At 38.2% G+C, this 22,539-nt stretch overlaps 1 protein-coding gene across 10 annotated transcripts in view; it reads right to left on the reverse strand.

The window, feature by feature from the left end:
• Positions 1–22,539, reverse strand: part of kiaa1217 (KIAA1217 ortholog) — a 124,603-nt gene that overhangs the window by 59,364 nt on the left and 42,700 nt on the right. Inside the window, exon 1 of one of the 10 annotated variants that reach the window (XM_081353014.1) lies at positions 16,328–16,388. The exons of the other annotated variants lie outside the window; for them this stretch is intronic. Within the exon in view, the coding sequence (XP_081209140.1) occupies positions 16,328–16,351 (24 nt within the window). The 5' untranslated portion in view covers positions 16,352–16,388. Of the gene's footprint in view, positions 1–16,327; positions 16,389–22,539 lie in introns of those variants that run through there. 10 annotated transcript variants of the gene reach the window in all.

The raw sequence follows: 22,539 nt of genomic DNA on the forward strand, positions 1-22,539 counted from the left end.
CAATTTCATTTGTTGGTGCTAATCACACACACACACACACACACACACACACACACACACACACACACACACACACACACACACTCTCTCTCTCTCACTTTCTATACACCTCTAAATAAGATCCTCCAAAACCCTGAGGCTTTCCGGGTGATGGATTCCAACTGTCAATCACTGTCAAATTTTAGGATGAGTGTCAGGTAGGGTGGCAAGAAGTACTGCTCATCTTCAGCATCTTCCTTTACTTGAATAATTGACTTTAATCAGATAATGAAAGCATAAAAACGTAAGATAATGTGATACGGGTGTGCCTCTTCTCCCCTGATCACAATGGCAGCATGTTCAGGTAATGAGACTGATAAACCCTCAAGACAATACAAAGAATTCACAGAACCTTCAGGGGGAATCTGTTTTTATCTCCTTCATCAATTTGTAATCCAGATTAAATCTGACTCGCTCAGTTCCAGCAAGTTCTCATGGATGATCTTGTTCCCTCAGCCAGCAGCAAGCCCAAGGCAGGAGACAGACACTGACAAATTCCTTGGGAAAATCAACAGAAAATGTTCCATTTTCACATGTACATTATATATATACATATACACATATACATACATTCACATACATACATACATACATACACATACAGTACATGCACATACATACGATTGAAGTAGAGCTAGACTGATATATTGGCCATTATTTGTCTATTTCCTTTAATGTATCTAGCTATTTCAAAATAATCTGCCAATGGCATTATAACCGGTTGACTACTAGAGCAAAGTCTGCAGCAAAAGTGAGCAGATGTTTTTCCTGCTGAAAGTTTACGATCTGCAGACCTTTTCACATACACACACATTTACAGGCATCTGTAAAACAGGTGTGGAGTAAAGAAAGTGTATTACTGTTTTAGTCCCTGCATGTGTGCAGGCGAGCGTCCTGATTTATTTAATAAGAGCTTTCTACTGTAAATAAAGAAGTTTGTGATGCTGTAATGGTGCTGGTGAAATGTTTGCCTCTCTCACAGGAAGAGTTCAGCTTTCAGCCTCCAGTGTCTGTTTACAGTGGAAGTGCAGAAGAGTAGAACCGGATCACAGTGTCAGAGTTCAGTCAGAGTTATCAGATTATGGTCTTATTCTTCCACTTTACTGTAGTGCCCTTATTTGTATAAGCCTAAATCCTAACTCTAAAAAGGGTACAAGATATAAAAGTAGAACATCTACACAAAAGTTTGGGGTTGGTAAGTTATGTCTATCTATCTATCTATCTATCTATCTATCTATCTATCTATCTATCTATCTATCTATCTATCTATCTATCTATCTATCTATCTATCTATCTATCTATCTATCTATCTATCTATCTATCTATCTATCTATCTATCTATCTATCTATCTATCTATCTATCTATCTATCTATCTATCTATCTATCTATCTATCTATCTATCTATCTATCTATCTCCATGCCTGTCGGTAATCGCAGTAATCTGTCTAAATGGCATAATTCAGTGTTGCATGGGAAGTGGCCATAAGAGGGAACTCTATTACAAAGTGATGCAAATTAATTAAGTGATACTTCGAGAAGTGACAGTGTATTCTGAATAGTTTTTGTTCTAAATTATGATACATGGTTTATTGTATTGTGTAGTCTAGGGTTTTGTTTCCAAATGTGCATTACATGACAGTTTGACTGTGTGAGTTACTGCGCAGTTGGCCATGACTGACCCTTTCCCTTAATAAAGTGAATAAAGGAGCTCTCGGCTGTGTGTTTGTCTCCGTGTCAACGGTCGCCCTGCCAACAGAGGGGCTTGCGGCACCATGAGGAGAAGAGATGAGGGAGACGTACACACACACACACACACACACACACACACACACACACACTAGCTGTGAGAGTTGCATCTTGATTATATTTGGCAGAATGAACTCATGGATCATTCCTCGCACAGCTGGAGAAGAGACATCCCAAGGTGTGTGTGTGTGTGTGTGTGTGTGTGTGTGTGTGTGTGTGTGTGTGTGTGTGTGTGTGTGTGTGTGTGTGTGTGTGTGTGTGTGTGTGTGTGTGTATGAGAGATACAGACTGAAAAAGAGAAGACAGGAGAAATGTAGAAGATAAAGTAGGAAGTGCTACATCATGGGCATACTGTAGAAAGCAGCCAAAGTCATTCTGTCTGTCTATCAGTTGAGATTTAACAGGAGTCTGTCCTGGCAGGGATACAGCTGTCTATCTGACCAGAGATATAGACAATATTGTACGGAATACAGTCTAGTGAACACAGACACACACATCAGTCTTATCACAGTCCAGTTTTTTTTCATTTTGTTCATGGGCCTTGGCAAATTACAATTTATGTTTTAATAAAACAGTGCTGAAACAGCTTTATTAAAATGTGATTAGAATCCTTTCGCTGCTATAAAACTAAATAAGCACCTTCAAATGTCAGTGCTCTTATTCAGACATGACTGCACCTCACCGTCTCACACTCTTCATTAAACTGGTACTGTCCCGCATGGCCACATCTCAATGTTTAGGTAAATGCTGGGGGCCTCAGAAGCTTCTTTATACAAACTGTACACTTTTACTATAGAATAATGTGCAGTATGCAATTTGTGGTAATTTGAACATACCAAAAAATAATAAAAATAAATAATTATAATGGTAAAAGGAATGGAATTTTAAAATAATGATGATGATGATTATAATTAGGGCTGCCAAAAGATTAATCGCGATTAATCGCATCCAAAATAAAAGTTTGTGTTTACATAATATATGTGTGTGTACTCTGTATAATTATTTTTTATATATAAATACACACACATGCATGTTTATATTTAAGAAATATTTGCATACATATACTGTATATATTTATATATAATTTAAATATAATTTTTTTTATATATAAATTACACATTTGTTTAAAATATATACAAGCATGTGTGTGTATTTATATATACAAATTAAATTATACACAGTACACACACATATATTATTTAAACACAAACTTTTATTTTGGATGCGATTAATCGCGATTAATCTTTTGACAGCCCTAATTATAATTTAATTGTTCAGTGTTATTTGTTGGTTGGCTGAATGCATAAATTGTTATTATTATTATTAATGCATATTCTTCAGATGGGAAGATAACACAATTTTACAATTACATTAAAATACATTAAAAAAGAGAAGTGAACATTCTTCAAAACATTTGCTTTGTGAAGATAGAAAGTCATACAGGTCATAAGTCATGGGGTGAGTAAGTGATGACCAATTTGGCCCATAGCACTACACCCGCTGTCACACCTTCATCACACCCCAGGCTCTAAAGTGACCTTTAAAGTATGTGCTCTTTCCTGGAAAAACAGAAAGAACAAAGTATAAGGGAACAGGGAAGAAGTCTGCAGAATCTGAGAGCTATCGCAACATGACACAAAATGGTCCAGGGGTAAAAAAACAACGGGGGACAGACTCGTGTGCTTTAAAAGTTTATATAGTGTAGAAACACACATAAACCCACAAATCCCACATCATTATTCATCTCAGAAATCAAGTTTTTAGTATGTCATTAACATCTGGCCAAATGAAAACATCTCGAAGTCTCCCTTTCATTTCCTCAATGTGTACACAAAGTCTTTCCAGCTTCGATTCCTGCAGATTTCAGAAACTGTTTCCCACACAGAGCAGCCCTACAGATCCCAACACACTGATTTCATCCAACACAGTGGTCAGAAACCCTTAAAAAACACTCCAAGAGAGAACATACCGGCTTTTAACTGTTGTGACTAATGACTGAGGAAAAAGAAATCAGAGAGAAAGTGAGCATGGCTTTATGTGACCACGGAAACACATGCCTGTATAGTCTGTACGAGTATTTAAAAAAACATAAAAATGCATGGATGTCACAGTTCACATACTCAATATACACCTGACAAACTTTCGATTGAAAAAATGCACCGTTTCTTGAAAACTGATATTTAAAGCAATGACACTGATACATTTTCTTAAAGGGATAGTTCACCCAAAAATGAAAATTGTCATGGTTTGGAACAACTTGAGGGTGAGTAAATGATGACAAAATTTTCATTTTTGGGCGAACTATCCCTTTAAGTGTTTAAAATACTTTTTGAGGGCACTGCACTAGTCATTTATCTTGTTACAACTCTGGCGCCCTCAAGTGTTTATAAGGTTTACAACAAGCACATGCATCTGGCAAAGCGATTTCTTTAGATGTCACGTCAAAATGTCTTCCAGCTTTACACAGACACAGACACTCATAAACTATTGAACTATATCATAAACGGTTGAATAACACAATTGATGAGCAGTTTAAAAACTTTGATGTGTCTATTACACAGCATTATGCAGAGAAAAAAATAACTTATAATGGCATGAATAGATGAACTTACAATGAACATAAATAGATTTATGTCCCGGCCAGAGGCAGATCAGGCTGGGAAAAACTGGTTTAGGGGACAAAATATCGCATTACAGAAAAAGGAAGGGAAAGATACAAAATGGGAGGTAAGCAGTGAGGTTAGAAAGATGGGATGCAAGACGGATGGAGGGCAAAGATACAAAACACTAATTTCTCTAATGGATGAAGGCTGCAGCAAATGATCTGATTCGCTGTCAATGACATCACCCCTGCTAGGCCGCCTCCCAGTTGGACGATGTCATCAGCACTGAGGCATGTCAGTGTTGTAATGCAGCAGGACCCCAGATACACACTCATATACAAGAGCACAGGGATAAAAGACACTGTCTGTGTGACACAAAAACATTCAAGGCCAGTCAAAGCTTGACGAATGAAGTCAAATTAGTGTTAGAGAATGATCAAGCGCTACAGGCTCAAGATCACTGTCCCCAATCCAGATTCCTGTCCTTTTTAACCCTGATCCAGTTTCTCACTATTCAGATTAAGTGTCCCGAAAGTCATAGCCAGAGAGCACTAGAGCAGACGCACATCATCCCTTAATGCCCATGTGATGCAAATCTGATTAACGCAAATGTCAACATCATCACAAGATTAGGAGTTATAAAACACACATTTACTACATTACAAAGCATCATTTTGTTATGACATCAAACAGCACCGTCTCAGAATAGAGATCAATTCAAACTTTTGTTAACACAAACACAGATGCTTTGAATGGTCGCTGCCATTCAAGCTTAAAAAAAAATGACACAAAACACCATAAACGTATCATTAATTTAATTGAAAATAGTACATAAAATTAGCAATGTATTCATACAAACAGACTGACTTTGAATTGTTGAATTTGAGAAGCAGATCAGTTTGATTCGTGAATGAATCGTTCACAAGGACAGTTTTGTTAACTGGATCTACCAATTCCTTGAAAAGGTTTTTTTTTTTTCTATAAAATGGGCATCGGTACAGTAAATAGGAAAATTATCAGAGAATTAAAACAACTGTTTTCTATTTTAAGCTGAATTTTCAGCATCATTACTCCAGTCTTCAGTGTCACATGATCTTTCAGAAATCATTCTAATATGCTGATTTGGTTTGTTTGAATTTAGTTGAAATAGAAGTCTTTCAATGTAATGCATTCTTGCTGAATAAAAGTATTAATTTCTTTAAAAATATACTGATTTATATGCAAATAACTGAATGAATTAGGTGGGAAAAACTACATGCAGGGCTTGTTTTTGTATATGTGTGTCTGTGTTCATGGGGTGTGTGCTCCCAAAATTCTTATGCACATTGGGTGTGTGTAATAAATGCCATATGCCTGATGTCACTAAATGAAGAACCACATCCGTCCAGCTAAGGAGAACAGTTTGAGTCTTAAGTCTGTATAGTCAAAACTCAAATTTCCCACAATACATCTAAACAAAACAACCCTGTTTCTATCAATCATTTTAAAACAATAGAGATTTCATTATTGTATTACGTGAGAGGTTTGTGCACTTTGACAAGGTCACATTGGTTGTTTTTGGAAAACATATGACGGTTTGTTGTTTGGCCACTGTTGAATGCTAAGTTCGGAAGAGGAAGACGGGCGGTAAACTTTCATTTGTGGAAAGAGGGCGACTGGTGGAGTGCAGGAAAAACATCTGAGGAACAGGCAGTGGTCGGGGTGGAGGACTCACTATGTGTCCCATCGCTACATCTATTGTTTACATTTTCCTGAGGCTTTCCCTCTTCCTTCAATTCAAAGCACATTCAGAATATTACATGACCTGAAGACCGAGATGTCGGAAGACCCGTGGACTCACCCAAACCCTGGAGCAAATCTCCAACTGAACGAAAGTCAAAAGTGATATTTCCAGAAGAGATTTGAAGGGATAATAAATATTCATGTGTGAAAGGTTTGTTTCTCTATTTACTGCATAACAAAACAAACACTGCAAGCACACTTTTTCTCTTTTAAAGCATCTGTTGTGCTCCTGCTGTTCTGCACCAATGTGAATATAAAGCATTTGCTCCCATCCATTTTAAACTACTGAAGAAGAATAACAGACAGAAAGGAGGAGAGGTGAAGATGCATTTCCACTCAACGCATGCGGCTGTTGCCAGGAAAAGCTCTCAACGTGCAAAATGACAAGTGCAGCATGTGTAAAAGAATGGGGTGGACAAGGGAGAGGTGTGGGAAAGATGTTCTGCCTTATACTGAAACTTTTTCCCATCATCCCCCCTGTCAGAGTCAAATCACAACACATTATAAAACTCTACCTGAATATCTGAAGAACAACAGATGGAAAAGAGAATGGTTTTAGTGTTAGGACAGAAAATGTGTTTACATATTTTTTTCCTTAAATGTCCTAACCACAAAAGCGAGCTATGATTCTACTGCTGATTTTTGGCTGGTTATTGCAACAATTACTTTTCTGCTTAGTTTTATACTTGTTTTCCCTCTCCTGTTATTGTCAGGGTTACGCTTCTATTCTGTTTCAGTGAGTTTTGGTTTAGTCCTCCTTGTTTCCGTTTGCCTGTGTTCCTGATCACTAGTTAATTAATCCCACACTTGTTCCGGTTCTACTAATTATCTCCTTGTTTTATATGTAACTGGTCCTACTGACCTGCTCAGAGTGGGATTTGAACCGGCGTCTCCGGCACGGGAGGCGGGCACGTTAACAAGGACGCTAAAGACCATTGCCTTTAGCGTCAGTAGCTGGCGCGCCTCTGGACGCCAGATGTTTACATGCACAGCTCCTACTGGCCTACGTTACACTCACCCCCTAAACCTCCCTTGAATCCGTGTCACGGCACCAAATGTTACTGGTCCTATTATTATTTTAATTTCTTCTATGTAAAGCACTTTGAATTGCCATTGTGTATGAAATGTGCTATATAAATAAACTTGCCTTGCCTTGCCTTGCCTTGCCTTGCCTTGCCTTGCCTTGCCTTGCCTTGCCTTGCCTTGCCTTGCCTTGCCTTGCCTTGCCTTGCCTTGCCTTGCCTTGCCTTGCCTTGCCTTGCCTTGCCTTGCCTTGCCTTGCCTTGCCTTGCCTTGCCTTGCCTTGCCTTGCCTTGCCTTGCCTTGCCTTGCCTTGCCTTGCCTTGCCTATTTAACCCGCTCGGAACGGGATTCGAATTCGGCATGGGAGCAGTGCATGCTAACAAGGATGCTAAAGACTGCACTCTCTAGCGTCAGTTGCTAGCGTGCCTCTTGAGGCCAGGGGAGTGAGGTTTACAAGCACAGTTCACTCACCTAACCTCACTTGAATCCAGGTCACGGCACCAAATGTAACCGGTCCTACTCAACCTGCTCCGAAGGGAATTCAAACCGGTGTCTCCAACATGGGAGGTGGGCATGCTAACAAGGACGCTAAAGGCTGCACTCTCTAGCATCAATCGCTAGCACACCTCTTGCGGCCAGGGGAGAGAAGTTTACACGCACCGCTCTTACTGGCCTACACTCACCCCCCTAAACCTCACTCAAATACGGATCACGGTACCAAATGTAACCGGTCCTACTCAACTGTCTCCGAAAGAGATTCGAGCCGGTGTCTCTAGCCCGCAGACCGCAGCCTCTAGCGTCAGTTGCTAGCGTGTCTCTTGAGGCCAGGGGAATGAGGTTTACAAGCACAGTTCTAACTGGCCAACGTTAGACTCACCTAAACCTCACTCAAATCCAGGTCATGGCACCAAATGTAACCGGTCCTACTCAACCTGCTCCGAGCGGGATTGAAACCAGCATGGGAGGCGGGCACGCTAAAAAGGACTCTGGCGTCATTCGCTAGCACGTATCGTGAGGCCAGGAGAGTGAAGTTTACACACACTGCTCTTACTTTAAACATTAAAACTGTATTAATTATATTAAAACTTACATATATCAATATTAAAAAATCTGTTATTTTTAACATGTCTAAAAAAATGAGCATGAACAATTAAATATTTAACATTCCCCAATATGTATATACAAAATGGACATACATTAGACCATAAATGAAAATACTTAGAACAAATATTTACAAAAATAAAATTGGTCTAAACGACCAATATATTATGCATCCCTACATTTTCTTGGTCTACCCATAACTCAAGTCTGTTATATTTCCAGAGGAGGAGGTTTAGTCACTGCATAAACAAACCCAAAGTGGCTTTCTTTATTCCACTTCATCTAGTTAGACTCACTTATCAGAACATATCAGAGGCTTTGGCACCAAAAGAGAGACCAGAGTTCATAATGATAATAAAGACGATGTTACTTTAAAGTGAATTTGGATTCCTTCTCTGCAGCGTCTCATAGTGATGTTACTGGCCAGATGCATTAATCTATCCATGCATGTCAAGTTTCACCTAGTTCATTCAACTGCCTGCAAACATATTTACGGCCCAGACACATTCCAGTCGCATGAAAACGAATAATCGTGTAACCACAGCCAAATAGGCCTTATGGAAAATCACATCCTTCCTAGCAGCCAGTAAGCTTTTCCAGTGAAATTGCCCTCAACGCAGACATCCAAAATTCATCTGTTGAATTTAGACCAATCCCTGCAGTGCAATTTTGTACATTCGTGCTAACAGCTGATTATAAAGCGGAGAAAGATAAGGCGTCATTAGCATATGGTTAGAGCAGATAAATGAGGAAAAAAAGAACGAGAGACAGAGACAAAGTGAGATGACATAAAAGCGTGAAAAAAGGTCCTGGCTGTTAGCAGTTAGAGGGATTTCATCCATTTTTATTAAGATTAGCCAAGTTTAATACCCAAAGACTCACTAAAGACCAAACATAATTAACCACTCAACACTTACACTCTCTCTCTCTCTCTCTCTCTCTCTCTCTCTCTCTCTCTCTCTCTCTCTCTCTCTCTCTCTCTCTCTCTCTCTCTCTCTCTCTCTCTCTCTCTCTCTCTCTCTCTCTCTCTCTCTCTCTCTCTCTCTCTCTCTCTCTCTCTCTCTCTCTCTCTCTCTCTCTCTCTCTCTCTCTCTCTCTCTCTCTCTCTCTCTCTCTCTCTCTCTCTCTCTCTCTCTCTCTCTCTCTCTCTCTCTAACACACACGCTTATGTCCAGCTGGGATGAAAAGCACATGGCTGATGAATCTGTAATTATAAGATGAAAGTGGGGACACTCTTAGGGATTATATGAATGTTCCATAAACCCTCAGAAATTATGGAAAAATTGACTTTTTTTTCTCATTTAGTGTTTCCTTTGAGGAGACAGGGAATGATTTCAAGAACTTTTTGCTGCTATTTATGTAGGTGTTTAAATGAATATAATATAATATAATATAATATAATATAATATAATATAATATAATATAATATAATATAATATAATATAATATAATATAATATAATATAATATAATATTCAAAATGTAGGGGTCAGAGAGATTTGTTTTAAAGCAATTAACACTTTTATTCAGCAAGGATGCATTAAATTAAAAGTCACAGACATTTATAATGTTACAAAAGGATTTTTACAGCAAGCAAATAAATGCTGTTCTTTCTGTTCATCAAATAATCTTGAAACAAGTAATAAAAACTCGGTGAGTGTTTTAGCGCAATTTTCTCACCTCATGGGATCACAACACTAAGAGATAGTAAATCTTTTCCTGGATTTTTTTTGTGCGTTCCCGAGATTAGACCTTCCTTAACATATTGCCGAAAACCCGAAGTCTCTAGGTGGTCTGGTTGAGGAGTAGATAGAAGTGCAAGATTGGTGCGCACAGACGCACAGAACAGACATCATGAGTTAACAAGCGCAATTTTGTCCGGTGGAAAATTCATCAAATGCATACTAAAAATGCATCACGCATCAACTGCTGTCAACATTGTTAATAAGAAGAAATAATAAGAAAGGTTTCTTGAGCACCAAATCAGATTTCTGAAGGATCATGTGTCACCATGTGAGTAATTGCTGCTAAAAATCCAGCTTTGCCATCATGGGTATAAAGTACATTTCACAATATTTTAAAATAGAAAACAGTCATTTTAAATTGGAATAATATTTCACAATATACATTTTTTACTGTATTTTTTTTAATCAAATAAACGCAGCCTCTTTTTTGAGCAAACGCGACTTCTTTCAAAAACATTGGTTGCTAACAAAATTTTCTACCATTATGCTTTTTTACGGATGCCTGCTATGCGGTTGCTAGGGTGTTCTGAGTGGTTGCTAGGTGGTTGCTTACTCAAGTCAGAAGAGCTGATATATGAGTATATATGATATACTAGCCTATAGATATACCATGGATGACTCCTTCAATGTACATCTATGGGATATTTCAACAAATCCATCATTTGCTAGGCCAAACTCCTGTCCAATCACATAAAAGTAATAGCACACCTCTAACTCAGCAAGACGCATGTTTTGAGGCATCATTCATATCCGTAGCACAAACGGTGCAGGGTGAGTTATGCACCAAAGTTTTCTGTCAAATCTGTCTTGGGCTGCAGTGATATGAGCCTCAGTGAAATATCCACTGCCTCTCTTTCAGGCTTGGTGCCATTTGTAGGTGATCTGCTCTTGATTGCCTCAGTGGTTCCCATGGCAATGTGGGTTACAGGCTAATCTGAGGAAAATAGTATAGGCTTCCTCATGCATTACTACCCGCGGGGATGTGATCGGTGCGGAGAGGAGGGCACATGGCTGGTTTCATATAGGTCTCAGAAGATTGTGGTTTGAAGCTTTAAAGGAAATGCTGACTGTATATTTCAATGTGTTAAGTCAGTGGTTTTCAAACTTTTTAATGCTTCGTATTATAAAGACAACTTGTTTCCTAAATTGAAAACAAAGTGAGGTTATTAATTTGTCATTGTACTAAAGCCAAAATGAATGTAACTTTATATTAGTACATATATTAGTTATATTAATACATTGAATAGAAATTCAAATGTATTTGTATAGCATATGTCATCATAACTTTATTAAAAAAGCAACTACAGAAAATTGTGCCAAGCAAAAAAACTTCCAGGACACATTTTGAAAATGACTGTGTTTATTCAGCTATGACTAATCACTGCTTAAGATCCTTGATCGTGTGTTGCCATTCAAGTACTTATAATTTGACTCTCTGGAATATTTGGTTTTGATTGGTCAATGACAGTATTCTGCACTCAAATATTTTTGCTAAGCTGTATAATGACCATCCTAGGCAACCAATTTCCAACATAGCAGTGCTAGTTTCAGGTCTCTCGTATGACCCCACAGTCTCTCCTCTCACATTAAATAGTAACTCGTATCAATATTTAATTCCATGTATTTATTCAACTGCATTGCATCGGAATCCTAATCATTTATTTGTACATTTATTTTGCGATAATGACCGGCTGTCTGTACATTATCCCATATGCGTTTTTGAAGAAGCAAGATAACGAGCAACCGCAGTATTGTTTATATTTATGTGAGCTGTTAAACTGAACAAATAAGCATATAATAACCCCAGTCCCTCAGGATTTGCCTTTAAACTCTCGATATTCTCTGTCGCAACAGGGAATTGCGTTTTATTTCACGGGATAATCAATCTCACAGCAAGCATACAGACAAACCATGGACGACTGATGTAAGATCACCATTCTGGACCATTCAGATCATAAAAGAGCAAAAACAAAGACCATCCATTCATCCAACATTCCCCTCTTTATGTGGCAAACTATAAAAAAGGGCCTTAAAAACCCACACAGGCCAAGCGAGTAAGCAGGTCAGGCTTATGTAAGTTGTGGGTTGCCTTTTTCCTCACCACACTGTGAGGTAATATCAGTGGTGAGCTGTCACTTTACCGCCTTCGTCAAGAGAGAGAAAAACAGTTAAAGAGAAATCAGAATTTAGTTTAAGTATGTAATATTTTCAACAAAGTCTCAATGAAAAAACATGATTACAGGGGCAGATTGTCAATTAATAAAGACTTACTTTCATGTGATTCCTTCCACAATACTATGTTATGACCTCGAAAAAATTTATCATAGTAACTAATTTGTAAATTAAAAGCTTTTGACATTTGCATCACATAACCAGCTCCATATGAATGGCTTTTCTGACATAGTAAACTTGCTTGTGTAGCTCACCTGGTACAGCATTGCACCTTGTTATGCGAATCACTCTCGAGTCATGACAAAAGAGCTCAAAGACTTTTAGAAAAAATCTACAATGCCATGGTTGCTTCAGCAAATGTGTTTTTATCTCAAGAGATGTATTAGGGTTGGGTTTACTGTAGTAGGCTACATTATTTTCAAATGTAATAGAGCAATGACCTTTCCGAACGGGGTTAAAATAGTAATTATACAGAGACAGACAGAAGTTTTGTAGGACAAGCCAAATTTTAGGTTGACTCTACTAAAAAAAAAGTATAAACAGATGCAGCCCCAAAACATTGCTATTTGTTTGAGCATTCCAACCTGCCCAGCATAGCAACAGTTTAACCAATTGGGTGATTTTGGGCGTGACTATCTTTTAGTTCAACCAATGAGGAGCGTTTGGAAAACCTGTGTGAAAACAATTAGTATTTTTGCAATTTTGTTTTGAGATGCTGGTGATATTGAAACTATATCTTTCAGCTTCAAGATCCGAGAGTTAAAAATATGGCTTTCTGAATCAAAAATGGGGTGAAAAAAGTAAACAATTTATGTATAGCTTTTATCTGAGGTAGCGCCTTCCTATAAAAATAGGAATTCAATTTTTGAAGCGTAACTTGTGGGGTAGCCGATCACTATTGCAATCAGGCTAGCCTCTTCTAAACACTACGGCCTGGTTTCACAGACAGGGCTTAGATTAAGCCGGGATTATGCCTTAGTTCAATTAGGACATTTAAGTAGCTTTTTAAAAAGTGCCTTAGAAAAAAACTTGAGACAAAACAATGGCACTGATACATTTAAAAATTTGTCAGTGCAAGTTGCTTTCAGTTAAGACAAATCAAACATGCATTTTAGTCTGGGACTAGGCTTATGCAGTAAAAGTTCTGGAAAGACTTTATTTACCCCTAGATGTGTTTATTAAAGTCTAAACACTTGCAGGGTTTTGATCAAAGGGAAAAAGATTTGTCTTTTTACTGTCCGATTAGAAAGTACTTTCCCATTTTGAAGGAGAGCAGGATTAGATAAGTGTTGAAGAACCTTTGAGGAAGTTTGTTAAATGAGGGCGATTCAATTAGCGATTAGTTCGTATCTCTCAGCCAGGCTTGTGTAAAAGGGGCATGTGCTCTCAGACAGGATTAATATTTAATGGAGAACGGATGAATAAAGACTCCTCTGAGATGGTGCTACAGGTGCAATCGTTCAGAGCTCAAGAACAGAGGAAGCACGCTGGTATCGTATGCCGAATCTAAGAGCAAATGCGTAAGGAAAATAAGCACTGGGTGTAAAAGGTTAAATCCATCTCAATTGAGGCAGCTGTTTCATCTGGCTCTCGCAGATGGTTCAGTCATTTTCACCATGACATCACCTTCTTGCCTCTTATTTTCTTATTCTCAAAGATTGCTGAATATTGTGAAGGTGGGCACAAACAGTGAGAGGCTTTTCTGGAAGGAATGGAAAACAACATTTTTAGATTGTGCCAGCACACGTGACTAGAATGTTGCAGGCCAATTAATACAATTAGCGTTGGCATCGCTGTGGCATGTTTTCCTGGTATTAGTTTCAGTTGACAGCCTGATACAAAATTGTTTCTCAAAAAAAAAAAAAAGTAAGAGTTGGCAAAATTCACAATTTCTAATCTGTCTTGCTGTCCACTGGGCTTTTTTGGAGTCTAGATGTTTTTATCAGTCCATAAAAGTTTACCAGGCTACTACAATTGCTTCATTCACATCCAAGCTGCCAATTTAATTTATGTGAAACACAGCAGCCAAAAAGTAACATTTCCATCCCATGTGTTCAAGACAACAAAATCAGGGTAATAGATGCAAATTATTCAGTCACATTACTTTTATTTAAGATTTTATTCTGTTTCCATTTTAGTTTATGTGCAGGTTTTCTAACTGAATAAAACGTTCATCCACCTCAAGCAGGCATGTGTGTTTTTTTATGCATATTTTGGTAATTTTATTGACATGTTGGTGTTTCTGTATTATACTTTCTATGTGTTATCCCACAATTTACATACAAATATATGGATGGAAACCCAGATATTGAGTTCTTCCTTGCCCAGAGATGACTGTACCAGTCTCTGCATCAGTCTATTATTGTGGTAGTACTTTGATAACAGATTTACCCTATCACATTAAAAACACAAACTATTACATGTTGATCAGACAGCTGGACGTGAGCTGTGATTCTTGGCCAGAATATGCTGCATACTGATAGCCTGGCTTGTATGATATGGCACGCCTCAGGCTCCAGACTCACAGCACTATTGAAAAGACCAGAACTGCAAGGCATCTAGCTAGACCAGCAGCAAGCAATAATAAACCTGCAGGAGATGGTATTTTGAGGAGGGAACTTCATCAGCTCCCTGCTAGGACAATACGATCCCATAATAATCACCTAGTGGACCCACAAATCAACACCCGGATGCATTTAAAAATCTGAAGGTAGAACTTATCCTTTTGGCACTAAAGGTAATTATTGACTATATTGTCACCAAAATACTAGTCATAAAAGCAACTGAACTTGACCATAATGATAAGTTATACCACATTAGAACAATTGGAAAATACAAAACGAAATCAAGAATACAAAATGTAATGACCTTCAAGTGAAGTGAGCAGAAGAACATTTTCTGGTTGAGTGCTTGCTTTAGCAGGCTGCTGAAAGGACACGAAATCTCAGAAGTGCCAAATAAGTAACATCCTCTGCCCAACAGTTAAGAGTCTATTACACTGGGCTCATTTCCTGGCTTCTGAATCCAGAGACACACACACACACGCTCGAACACAAATCCAGAAGCTTCCTCATCATAAAACTCAAGCTCCAGCTATCAGCACTACTGAATTGTCCTGAAATTTATATCCAGCATCTCTGGATAAACAACCATGAGAGAAAAGCTTTGATATTCCTTCCAGACACGCATGGGATGCGGCCCAAGACCTCCAGATGCAAATCTACTTAAACAGCGTAAAGGGAGAAACTTGGAAAAGTTGTCACAACCCAGAGGAATTCTGGTTGCCGACATAACTCTGAAACCAATGAAAAGGAGTTCAGATTTCACTTGATTAAATAAAGTCACCGGCATCTGAATAATTCGCAACTGACAGGCATGGAACTCATGAGATAAAGGCATAAAACATGTTTACAAATCTACGGAAAGACTTTTAAATAATCATTAAGGCTAATGATGGGTTACAATGGAACGCCAACAGTGGTAAGAGGGAATTCTCAAAAGGAATGTGTTGTCACAAACAATGTGTTTGTATATTTATGTGCATGCTGTAAATCACAGTTCTGTGGTTGCACAATGAGATAGAGCGCTCAATGACAGATGAGTCGTTACTTTCCAAGTAAACATAAAAACCGCAATATTGCCATGTTTGGTCAAAGCTAAACTTTCCTTTCTGAAGGATAAAGTATTGAAGGCACATAGTGCATAAACGAAGTTTCACACCTAAACAAAGTTTTATTATGTCCAAGAATGATCTACAAAAGGACTTGATCATGATGGCAAACTACCGTGACGCACGTCAAATGTTTCAGAGCCCCTCAACATGCCTCCACATCATTCCCTTAAATAACAATAACATGAGAAACATTGTAGACTATCAAATGGAACAAATAAACGCAAGGGGAGGAAGACTATTAACTTGCTGAATTGTAAAAGTAATAAATATGGCACTTAAGATGCAGAGGTCTGCCTGTGGAGTTGGCATTTGAGTTTTAATTGCACTCTAAACATGTCTCAGTAAAAAAAGTTTTTTAATGTGCTACAGAGGAGACATTTCTAATATCCCTTTACAGCTCTTTAAGTATGGAAAAAGAGAAATAGAGAGGTTGTGTTACTCACCCTATTTGCCCTGTTCAGGATCATACATCCAAACAACACCCGAAGCGTGAACAAGGGAGCAAATGAGACCAACTCTGCTTGCTACTGCTCCGGTGGCAGAAGGGAAACTTTTTTTCTTGTTGTAGGGTTGCTCAAACTCTCTCTCTCTCTCTCTCTCTCTCTCTCTCTCTCTCTCTCTCTCTCTCTCTCTCTCTCTCTCTCTCTCTCTCTCTCTCTCTCTCTCTCTCTCTCTCTCTTCTCTGACCCTCCAAACCCTCCAACTCTCTCTCTCTTGCTGACACTTCCTTTGCTGTCCCTTTACACCAACTCAAATCACTCCCCCAGATTCAGCCAAGGAGCATTGTTTAGACAGGACGTGTTGTGTGAGCATGTGTGTGTTTTCGATTGTGTGTTGCGATGAATGCAGTTTTTGTAACACTCTTGGCACTCCCTTGAGCTTGGATCACCTCAATGCAAGAAGAAAAAAGGGGAATGAAGAACTCAGAGAAGAAAAGAAAAGAGGTGTGTGAAAGAGAGAAAGAAAGAGCCACTGATGAAGAGTGGAGAGAGAGAGAGAGAGAGAGAGTGAGTGAAAATCTCTTAAGCTAAAACAAAACATGTGGAGGACTTCCTGCAAAGGAGCCCCCCGCGACACAAACATGAGGGCCATGTGTGTACGCGTCTGTGAATTTAGAGCTTCCTCTCAAAATCCCTGTTTGCTGTTAGAATCAAAGCCCGATTTTAGTCTTGAGTCATCACAACAGAACATCTCCAAATCACACAACAGATCTGTCCTAAAACCTACTGAGATTTGCACACTGCCTACATAGGGAGCTGTTTTCTAAGACAGCATCCTAACTGTTATGGAACATCATAAGTGATCTGGATCGCTCTACATAGGTGGCATCTCAGTGTGCTGCACAAATAGCATAAGAGGCATGACCTGCAATTGATTTCAATAGTTTTCTCTTAACGTGTTGCTAAGCACAATAGTGATGCACCGAAATGTTGGCAACATGGTAACATATTCGGTCTGAAACAGCAAGAAAATACAATTTTGGCCAAAATACCCACATACTACAAATCCATTATCATATTTACAGATATATCGCTTGAAACTTGCTGATCTAAATATTAGAATTAAACTTAATTTGGAGTACTTCTTTAATGCACAATGCACATTTCTTAATAAGCCTAAAACGTGTTTTAATATCACTATTAGTAAGGATAGAATGATCACTGTATAATATCAGTCTTTAAATGCAAGATATTTAAAGTGTATCTAAAGTATAATTGCAATAGTTCCATTTGAGCACAGTCAAATATACTTAAGTATTATCTTTAGTTGGACCTCAGCACTATTTCTGGATAACTAAAGTGAATTAATTACAAAATCAGTTGTTTCAATTTAGCAGCTAAGTATATCAATTTAGTATACCAAAAGTACAATTGTAGGCTGCAGACTGGCACAGATTTTCTGCAACCATTGTGGACTCGTCCAGACTGCAAATCGGGGCAAAAATCTGAACAAAAGTTTAGTGTAGTGTATACCAGCCTTTAGTCACTGACAGACATAACGAAAGAGGGGAGGAGTGAAGAGGGATGATAGGAGGATGGTAAATAGTGGAAACTGTCCTTGGTTATCAGCAAAAATTAAAATACTCAGGAGACGCTGACTCACAGAACCCTGCCCCCAAACACTCACTCACATGCTAAAACAAACACACACACACACACACACACACACACACACGGATACAGTCATGTGGATGTCAAGAGACGCTTGTATACGCTTGTGTACTTCTGCAAACACAACACACACAATGAGTGTTTTGTGAGCTACAGTAAAAACATTAAATTAAATAATAAAATGTAATAAAAAACAAATAAAAGAAAATAAATCAGTTTTTCCAGTCTGACCCACTCCAGACACACACACCCAACATATATACATACATACATACCTCATAATTTCGTACAGTTCTTTTCTGTCCAGAATAAACCATGTCATGATAAATGAATATGCTAGAGGGTTTAGAAGCACAAACTGTCAGCAAGAGGGTTTAGATGAATCAGTATCTACTGATAAAAACAAATGTGTAAATGTGCAGCAATGATACAGCTAAGGGCACATCCTGATTTTGCTGAGTAGATGAGTCAAGTCAAGTCCTGAGTCAACATATTTTATTGATCTTGGAACAGCATTCCTGTCCAAAAACTGAATACTAAGCCTACATATACCCCTAAACCTAAGCCATGAGCCATCCCTAAAATCAGATGGAAATGATAACACCGATGTTGAAGCACTTAACCCTGGTTGTAAGCTAGCCAGGGTTTCCCCATGCTGCCTTGCGCGCAACGCGATTTTATTCACACTGCTAGGCAGCCTGGACACCATGGACCAGATTTTCCCCTCAAAAAGGGGACCAATCACAGAACGGGGAGGGAGCAGCCAGACGATGACGACGTCAATGCGACACACCGAAGCAGTTTGTTTATATCTATGGATCCAACATGGCATCAGACGCGAAGTTACCTTTCGATGCAGCCTTAGATAGTGTTCTAAGTAAAGTCGAATTTCGAATCTAAGTCGAATTTCTGTCGCTCTACATACGTCATCTGGTAATTGAAACGATTGGCTATGAGCTACGTACAGGCGCATTTGATAGACATTCATAGCGTCCAATAAATGATGTTTTATTAACAAAGTTCGGGAGGAGCAGGTTCAGATAATTAACCAAATTATGCACAGCTGGAGATTAATCAGTAATCAACTCAATGACAGAGTATAAATTCACAGCAGACCTATCTCTGTTCATTGAAAGTTTGTCAGCATCCCTCCTCCACCCAATCTCCTCACTTCCAGTTCCATCTACACTTACCAACTGGGGGGAGTACTTTGGGTTCGGGCCTAACTCCGAGCTTGGAGCCCTCCCCCCGGACAGCACGCCAAATACGCATAAACTTATTGTATTAATTATATGTAGATGTGAACTCGTGAAACGGCTCTGGGCATTCGTAAACCACGCCTCAAATACGAGAAAATGAACATGTGGTTCCCAGACCACGTCTCAATGAGACAAGGTCTGACGTTAACCAGGCTAGTTGTAAGCCTAAACTTGACATAAACTGCAAACTTGTTCCTCAAATCTGATTGGTTGATTGGAATGTTGTTCCAGGATCAACTAAGATGTTATTCTAGGATCATGTTGCTGCTAATATACAGCTAATATACCTCTCACACTCTCACCCACCTTACTTCACATTATCATACATAAAACACACCTCACGCTAGAGAGAAAACTCACCTATAAACACTCCAAACCCAGCGAACTTGGAAAAATATTAGCTTTGTAGCTGAAGGTTGTTTCTATGGTACTCAAGAACATGTACTAGCAGAGAGCTGTCTAAGAACAATAATTAGACAATATGTTTAATTCTTTGTATTCTATTGGTGATCTGACAGTCTGTCTGTGGAGGAACACAAAATGTATGCAGATGATTCCTCTCTAACTCATCCTCAATACTTACATTGTAGTCTAGATAAAGTCTTGGGTGATGTAGCACAATGGTGGATGTCTATATTACAGGCTGTAGGTTCAAGTATGTGATATCATAACAAAGAAAAAAAAATGTTTCTGTCTATACATACACTGTCTTATAAAAAAAGCCAAAAATGAATTAAAATATTTTTTTGAATAAAAAGGCATACTTTTTATTATTATTGCTTTAATAGTTAATATTAGTATTAATTAATTGATTAATTAATTAGTATTAAAACATTTAATTGAGTGCATTGCCTGGCTTATAATAAAAAGACCGAAAGAGATAAAGAAATGATAAAGAAAAAGGAGTGAAGAGAATTAAGTTTATTCATACAACGGTGCTGTTGAATGCTTGAATCTGATTGGTTGACGAACATTCTAAGGCGTGCAATTATTTTCAGCGGAACGCACAGCTAAAGTAGTTCCAGGCAGGTCTTGACCGCATTACATGTCCATATCACTTCGCCAAATTATTTCAGTTATTTAAAAGTTCCTGACCAAGGAACCAAGCAAACTAAACAAATAAACATAGAAAACAATAGGATAAAAACTATTTGTTTTATTGGGTTTTTTTTGCCACAAAATTATTTTATATCACGTACGGAAGCACATACTCTCTTTCTCCAACTTTCTCACACATTCAAACGCACACACACATACAGTATGGACACGCACTCGCACAGAAATGTGTTTTATCAGTAAAATAGTTTAGCAACTTAAAAGCTACATGACATTTCTCACAAGCGAGGTAATAACGGCGCTGTTCTTGAAGCAGATAAACTTACAGTTTCTTTACAGTTACTAGCTCTGAAATGACATTTTGGAATTAGCAATGGAGGCTTGGGATTAGATGTTTAAGAAATCAGTCCTGCACACAAGAGCGTTTTAAGGACAAAAATCTGACAAATTTTTTTTAAAATACAACATCTGAACACTGTCTTGACATGTGGTAACCATAGTATAAGTGGAATAATTGACTCAGGTCAGTTGAATGATTAGAAAATAATACACACCCGAGTAATAATAATAATACACGCATTATTTTCTAATAATTCAACGGCCCGTCATCCATTTATTCTTACTTAATATACAGCCATAAAAGTATCCGAACACCCAAGGAAACAGAGGCGAACCAGCATGTGATGTGAGGGCTGTTCAAACTTGCACTAAACGCCATGTTAAAACACTTACATCGATCTTAGTCACATGGAAAAAAATTTAGATGAACTGCAGTGATTATTTCCATCATTCCCAAGCCACTGAGCATTCTGTAAAATACAATTTTTTTTTGCAGGCTCCAAAAGTTCATGAGCTCACAGGAAAAGAGAAACAAAAAAACACAGACAATGACAGCTTTTCAAATGATGAGATATGATCGCAGGTCCAGGAAGGCCTCAGATTAACCATAACTCTGCAATTTTGAGTTTTTCCTTTAATTATGCTCAACATTCCATGATCCTCTGTCTCTCGGTGAGCCTGAAGGAATTCAGAGTCAGATGAGATGAGATGATTGGTCTGGCTGTCTGACTGATGATATCATAATGGCTGAACTCATTCTATTTCCTGAGTCTGATTATGAGGACATTTATCAAATTATAATATGCACAGAGGCAGTTACTTGCTTGTGAACCTAAAATGAGAAACTAACTCATCTCTGCTCTGCACACACACTAGACAATAGTAGACAAGTAAGAGCTGTTATAATCAGTGACTTTTATACAAATATTTTTTTTTTTTTTCAAAAAAACAATTTATTGTGATTTATAAGCTAATTTCCTCATGGGGACTAAAAATGTCCCCACAAGGACAAGGACTCCCACAATAATTCTGACATCAAAATAAGACAATAGAGAGTCAATAGAGATACACAACCATTGAAAAGTTTGGAGTCAGTAAGGTTTTACAATGTTCTAAAATATTTCTATTTAAAATAAATGATAGTATTTAAAACTTTCTATTCATCAAAGAGTACTGAAAAAAATATTCCACAAAATTGTTTCCACAAAAATATTAAGCATGCACAACTAGGGTTGGAAATCGAAAATCAATTCAGAAATCAGATACTTGTTATAAAATTAAAGGTGCATTGGGCAACATTTCATTTTAAAAATACCCGTTTTTCTAACCCATACATGCTTAAACAATTGCCTGATGGGCTGAATGAGCCCTTCTCTGATCTCTGCGATTGCCTCTATAATCCTGTACAGTAAAATAAATAAGAGGGATTCGGGTCGGAATTTGAGACTGGGCGTGACGTCATGCGCGTTCAGTTGCAGTGTTGCAGTTTCGCTTGTCGCCAAAGGGGGCATAGTTCTGCAAAAACTCAGAGACTTGCGCAATGCACCTTAAAAATTTTTATTCCCTTATCGATTTCTTTGTGTGCATTTTAATATGACTTTAAACCATTCAAGCGCAATAAGACCCGCTCGCTGTTTTCTGTGCTGCACACGCATCCAAAGCGTGCATACAGAAAAAGTGATTTTAATGTGATTTCAAACCCTTTAAGCGCAAGAAGACTCGCGCGCTGTTTTCTGTCATACTGAATTGTTCTTATTCGCAACTTTTTCCACTTGAACGGACAAATACATACAAAAAAAATTCAAAATATCCTCATAAACACAGTCTGTTATGTTTTAAATGAACGTAAACAGTTGTTAAAGGTGAATTGCGCAAGTCTCTGAGTTTTTG

Source organism: Scardinius erythrophthalmus (assembly GCF_964197995.2).
Source record: "Scardinius erythrophthalmus genome assembly, chromosome: 22".
NCBI lineage: Eukaryota > Metazoa > Chordata > Actinopteri > Cypriniformes > Leuciscidae > Scardinius > Scardinius erythrophthalmus.